Consider the following 6,000-nt stretch of genomic DNA (forward strand, 5'->3'; position numbering starts at 1 on the left):
GGTATATTGTGGGTGAGGGATGCTGGCAGAAGGCTAGGGTTAAAGGTCAGGGGTTAGGATTAGCTACATGGCCAAAGGTATGTGGACACCTGCTCGTCCAACATCTCATTCCAAAATCATGGGCATTAATATGGACTTGGCCCCCCCTTTGCTGCTTTAACAGCCTCCACTCTTCTGGGAAGGCTTTCCACTAGATGTTGGAACATTGCTGCAGGGACTTTCTTCCATTCAGCCACAAGAGCATTAGTGAGGTCGGCACACAGTCGGCGTTCTAATTCATCCCAAATGTGTTCGATGGGATTGAGGTCAGGGCTGTGTGCAGGCCAGTCAAGTTCTTCCATACCGATCTCGACAAACCATTTCTGTATGGACCTCACTTTGTGCATGGGGACATTATCATGCTGAAACAGGAAAGGGCCTTCCCCCAAACTGTTGCTGCAAAGTTGGAAGCACAGAATCGCCTAGAATGCATGCTGTAGCGTTAAGATCTCCCTTCACTGGAACTAAGGGGCTTAGCCCAGACCATGAAAAACAGCCCCAGACCATTATTCCTCCTCCACCAAACATTACAGTTGGCACTATTAATTCGGGCAGGTAGAGTTACCTGGCACCCACCAAACCCAGATTTGTCCATCAGACTGCCAGATGGTGAAGGGTGATTCATCACTCCAGAGAACGCGTTTCTACTGTTCCAGGATGCAATGGCGGCGAGCTTTACACCACTCCAGCCGGCGCTTGGCATTGTGCATGGTGATCTTATGCTTGTGTGTGGCTTTTCGGCCAAGGAAACCCATTTCATGAGGCTTCCGACGAACAGTTGTTGTGCCAACATGTTTTGGTTGGTGAATATATTTATAAAAGGCACCTTAGAGAGATTATTACAGCCATCAAAAGCCCACACAAATCACAGCTCATATTTGAAATGTCTCTAAAAATCATCCACCATGGGGAAAAATGAATGGCAGTTTGGAACTCTGTATCGAGTGTTGCAACCGAGAACAGACCATTTTTACGCGCTTCAGCACTCGGCGGTCCCGTTCTGTGAGATTGTGTGCCCTACCACTTCGCGGCTCAGCCGTTGTTGCTCCTAGACATTTCCACTTCACAATAACAGCACTTACAGTTGACCGGGGCAGCTCTACAAGGGCAGAAATTTCATGAACTGACATGTTGGAAAGATGGGATCCTATGACAGTGCCACGTTGAAAGTCACTGAGCTCTTAGGTAAGGAAATTCCATTTCAAATGTGTGTCTATGGAGATTGCATGGCTGTGCGCTCAATTTTATACACCTGTCAGCAACTGGTGTGGCTGAAACAGCTGATTCCAATCATTTGAAAGGGTGTCCACATACGTTTGGCCATGTAGTGTACCTTTCGGCCTTGTAGTGTGTGAGGGTATGCTGGCGGAGGGTTATGGGTAGGGGTCAGAGTTAGGTACCTTGTGTGTGAGGGCGTGCTGGCGGAGGGTTATGGGTAGGGGTCAGGGGTCAGAGTTAGGTACCTTGTGTGTGAGGACGTGCTGGCGGAGGGTTATGGGTAGGGGTCAGAGTTAGGTACCTTGTGTGTGAGGGCGTGCTGGCGGAGGGTTATGGGTAGGGGTGAGAGTTAGGTACCTTGTGTGTGAGGGCGTGCTGGCGGAGGGTTATGGGTAGGGGTCAGAGGTCAGAATGAGGTACCTTGTGTGTGAGGGCGTGCTGGCGGAGGGTTATGGGTAGGGGTCAGAGTTAGGTACCTTGTGTGTGAGGCTGTGCTGGCGGAGGGTTATGGGTAGGGGTCAGAGTTAGGTACCTTGTGTGTGAGGGCGTGCTGGCGGAGGGTTATGGGTAGGGGTCAGGGGTCAGAGTTAGGTACCTTGTGTATGAGGGCGTGCTGGCGTAGGGTTATGGGTAGGGGTCAGGGTTGGGTACCTTGTGTGTGAGGGCGTGCTGGCGGAGGGTTAAGGGTCGGGGTCAAAGTTAGGTACCTTGTGTATGAGGGCGTGCTGGCGGAGGGTTATGGTCAGGGGTCAGAGTTAGGTACCTTGTGTGTGAGGGCGTGCTGGCGGAGGGTTATGGTTAGGGGTCAGGGGTCAGAGTTAGGTACCTTGTGTGTGAGGGCGTGTTGGCGTAGGGTTATGGGTAGGGGTCAGAGTTAGGTACCTTGTGTGTGAGGGCGTGCTGGCGGAGGGTTATGGGTAGGGGTCAGAGTTAGGTACCTTGTGTGTGAGGGCGTGCTGGCGGAGGGTTATGGGTAGGGGTTAGAGTTAGGTACCTTGTGTGTGAGGGCGTGCTGGCGGAGGGTTATGGTTAGGGGTCAGAGTTAGGTACATTGTGTGTGAGGGCGTACTGGCGGAGGGTTATGGTGGCAGGGGTCAGAGTTAGGTACCTTGTGTGTGAGGTCGTGCTGGCGGAGGGTTATGGTTAGGGGTCAGAGTTAGGTACCTTGTGTGTGAGGGCATGCTGGCGGAGGGTTATGGTTAGGGGTCAGGGGTCAGAGTTAGGTACCTTGTGTGTGAGGGCGTGCTGGCGGAGGGTTATGGGTAGGGGTCAGAGTTAGGTACCTTGTGTGTGAGGCTGTGCTGGCGGAGGGTTATGGGTAGGGGTCAGGTGTCAGAGTTAGGTACCTTGTGTGTGAGGGCGTGCTGGCGGAGGGTTATGGTTAGGGGTCAGGGGTCAGAGTTAGGTACCTTGTGTGTGAGGGCGTGCTGGCGGAGGGTTATGGGTAGGGGTCAGGGGTCAGAGTTAGGTACCTTGTGTGTGAGGCTGTGCTGGCGGAGGGTTATGGGTAGGGGTCAGAGTTAGGTACCTTGTGCGTGAGGGCGTACTGGCGGAGGGTTATGGGTAGGGGTCTGAGTTAGGTACCTTGTGTGTGAGGCTGTGCTGGCGTAGGGTTATGGGTAGGGGTCAGAGTTAGGTACCTTGTGCGTGAGGGCGTACTGGCGGAGGGTTATGGGTAGGGGTCTGAGTTAGGTACCTTGTGTGTGAGGGCTGCTAGCGGAGGGTTAAGGTTAGGGGTCAGAGTGAGGTACCTTGTGTGTGAGGGCGTGTTGGCGGAGGGTTATGGGTAGGGGTCAGAGTTTGGTACCTTGTGTGTGAGGGCGTGTTGGCGGAGGGTTATGGGTAGGGGTCAGAGTTAGGTACCTTGTGTGTGAGGGCGTGCTAGCGGAGGGTTAAGGTTAGGGGTCAGGGGTCAGAGTGAGGTACCTTGTGTGTGAGGGCGTGCTGGCGGAGGGTTATGGGTAGGGGTCAGAGTTAGGTACCTTGTGTGAGGGCGTGCTGGCTGAGGGTTATGGGTAGGGGTCAGAGTTAGGTACCTTGTGTGTGAGGGCGTGCTGGCGGAGGTGGTGCAGCTGGACAAACTCCAGCCCACAGTGGGAACAGGAGTATGGCCGAGGACTCTGGTGTTTCAGTAGATGGTTCTGCAGCTGGCTGCGGTAGGTGAAGGACTTGTTGCACTCTGTACACTGGTAACTAGTTGGTCCCTGGTGGCTGGTCTGGTGGCGCTTCAGATGGGCGTAGGTGGGGAACTCCATGCCACACTGGGAACACACGTGGCAGCGCCCGCGCTCGTGTTTGGTCTCGTGGGCGCGGAGCTCGCTGGGGTAGGCGAAGCCACGGCGACAGAAGCGGCAGCTGTAAGGTTTGACGTCGGTGTGCTGCAGCATGTGTCTCTTCAGGTGGGAGGTCTGGGTGAAGCCCTTCTTACACACGGTGCATTTATGAGGCCTAGTTCCCTGGTGGGTGAGCAGGTGGGTCTGCAGGTGGCTGGGCTGTTTAAACAGCTTCCCACAGTGGGGGCAGGCGTGGGGCTTGATGCCCTGGTGACCCAGGATGTGAGTTACCAGGTTGTACTTGGAGGTGTAAGACTTTTCACACATACGACACTTCCATCTCTTCAGCCCCTCCCCCATGTCCACGCAGTACGACTCATCTATCTGGATGTTGATGTCTAGACGGTCAACCCTCCGGCCGTGGTGACGATGGGTCCCTCCTCTTCCTGCTCCTGCTACTCCTCTTCCCCCTACCCCCTGCTCCAGCTGGTTGCCCCACATCATACCCTGGCTGTTCTCATGGTAGATCTCCCCCCCTCGTACCCCCCCACCTCACTGGACTGGAAGTAGCTGCTGATAGTCTCCTCCTGTCCTCCTTTCATCAGGCTGTTTCCCTGCTCTCCCTCCTCCTCCTCCTCCCTTGCTCTCTCCTGATGCCCCCTCTGCCCCTGCAGGCCTCGATGCCCCGGCTCCCCTTTATGGCTGTGCCCTGCCTGGGAGTGTGTGTGAGGGTGTGTGTTAGCCTGCTGGCTGGACATGTCTCTGTCACACTCGGCACAGCCTTTTTGGGCGGCGGCACGGAGAGAGGCGGGGTCAACCTGGACCAATCCCCCTCTAGTAGTAGCCAGGTTGTTCAGCATGTGAACACAGGACGTCAGGCCAGTGATAACCCCTTCTCCTTTCACTTGGGATGACCCGTCCACAGGCACTCCAGCATGGCGCTCGGGCCCTACCATCTTCCCCTCGGGGGGTGGTCCGTGCCACCTCCTCTGGCTACAGCTGGGCTGCATGTGTCCGTCTTCAGGCAGGTTGTCTCCCAGGTAATCTCCGTTAGCTCCTATCAGCTGATCAGCGTATTCGTAATCCACCCCCTCTACAGGCAGGGCAGGGGACTCTTTAGGTTCTCCTGTGTAGAAACCATTAGGAGCGATGGTAGCACCAAACACCTCATTCTGAGAGATGAGCCCCAGAACAGCAGCCTGGGCTAGAGACAGAACCACCACAGGATCAGTCTGAGTGCCAGAATCAACCTGTCTGGCCATCTCCCTGGGCTCACATCTAACCAGGCGCCTGCTGGCTTCCTCCTGAGACACAAACAGGGAGACAAGGTTAGTAATGCAGTCAACACATCTTTACTATCTATGATGTTGATCAGAGATAGCAGCAGAGTCAGTGAGGAGAGAATTCATCACTAATATCACCTCTGAACACTGGTCAATCATCATCAATAATATCACCCATCAGCCCCTGGTCAACCATCATCAATAATATCACCCATCAGCCCCTGGTCAACCATCATCAATAATATCACCCATCATCAATAATATCACCCATCAGCCTCTGGTCAACCAACCATCATCAATAATATCACCCATCAGCCGCTGGTCAACCATCATCAATAATATCACCCATCAGCCCCTGGTCAACCATCATCAATAATATCAATCCATCATCAATAATATCAACCATCATCAATAATATCACCCATCAGCCCCTGGTCACCCATCATCAATAATATCACCCATCAGCCCCTGGTCAACCATCATCAATAATATCACCCATCAGCCCCTGGTCAACCATCATCAATAATATCACCCATCAGCCCCTGGTCAACCATCATCAATAATATCACCTCTCAACCCGGGTCAACCATCATCAATAATATCACCCATCATCAATAATATCACCCATCAGCCCCTGGTCACCCATCATCAATAATATCACCCATCAGCCCCTGGTCAACCATCATCAATAATATCACCCATCAGCCCCTGGTCAACCATCATCAATAATATCACCCATCAGCCCCTGGTCAACCATCATCAATAATATCACCCATCAGCCCCTGGTCACCCATCATCAATAATATCACCCATCATCAATAATATCACCCATCAGCCCCTGGTCAACCATCATCAATAATATCACCCATCAGCCCCTGGTCAACCATCATCAATAATATCACCCATCATCAATAATATCAACCGTAATCAATAATATCACCCATCATCAATAATATCACCCATCAGCCCCTGGTCACCCATCATCAATAATATCACCCATCAGCCCCTGGTCAACCATCATCAATAATATCACCCATCAGCCCCTGGTCAACCATCATCAATAATATCACCCATCAGCCCCTGGTCAACCATAATCAATAATATCACCCATCATCAATAATATCACCCATCAACCTCTGGTCAACCATCATCAATAATATCACCCATCAGCCCCTGGTCAACCATCA

The 6,000-nt window shown here is 52.9% G+C and overlaps 1 protein-coding gene across 1 annotated transcript in view; it reads right to left on the bottom strand.

The window, feature by feature from the left end:
- LOC139394458 (zinc finger protein 710-like) overlaps positions 1-6,000 on the bottom strand; it is a 40,664-nt gene that overhangs the window by 13,477 nt on the left and 21,187 nt on the right. Inside the window, 2 exon segments of the mRNA XM_071142525.1 lie at positions 3,294-4,069; positions 4,072-4,834. Of these exon segments, the coding sequence (XP_070998626.1) occupies positions 3,294-4,069; positions 4,072-4,792 (1,497 nt within the window). The 5' untranslated portion in view covers positions 4,793-4,834.

This window comes from Oncorhynchus clarkii, unplaced genomic scaffold, assembly GCF_045791955.1.
Source record: "Oncorhynchus clarkii lewisi isolate Uvic-CL-2024 unplaced genomic scaffold, UVic_Ocla_1.0 unplaced_contig_12165_pilon_pilon, whole genome shotgun sequence".
Taxonomy (NCBI): Eukaryota; Metazoa; Chordata; class Actinopteri; order Salmoniformes; family Salmonidae; genus Oncorhynchus; species Oncorhynchus clarkii.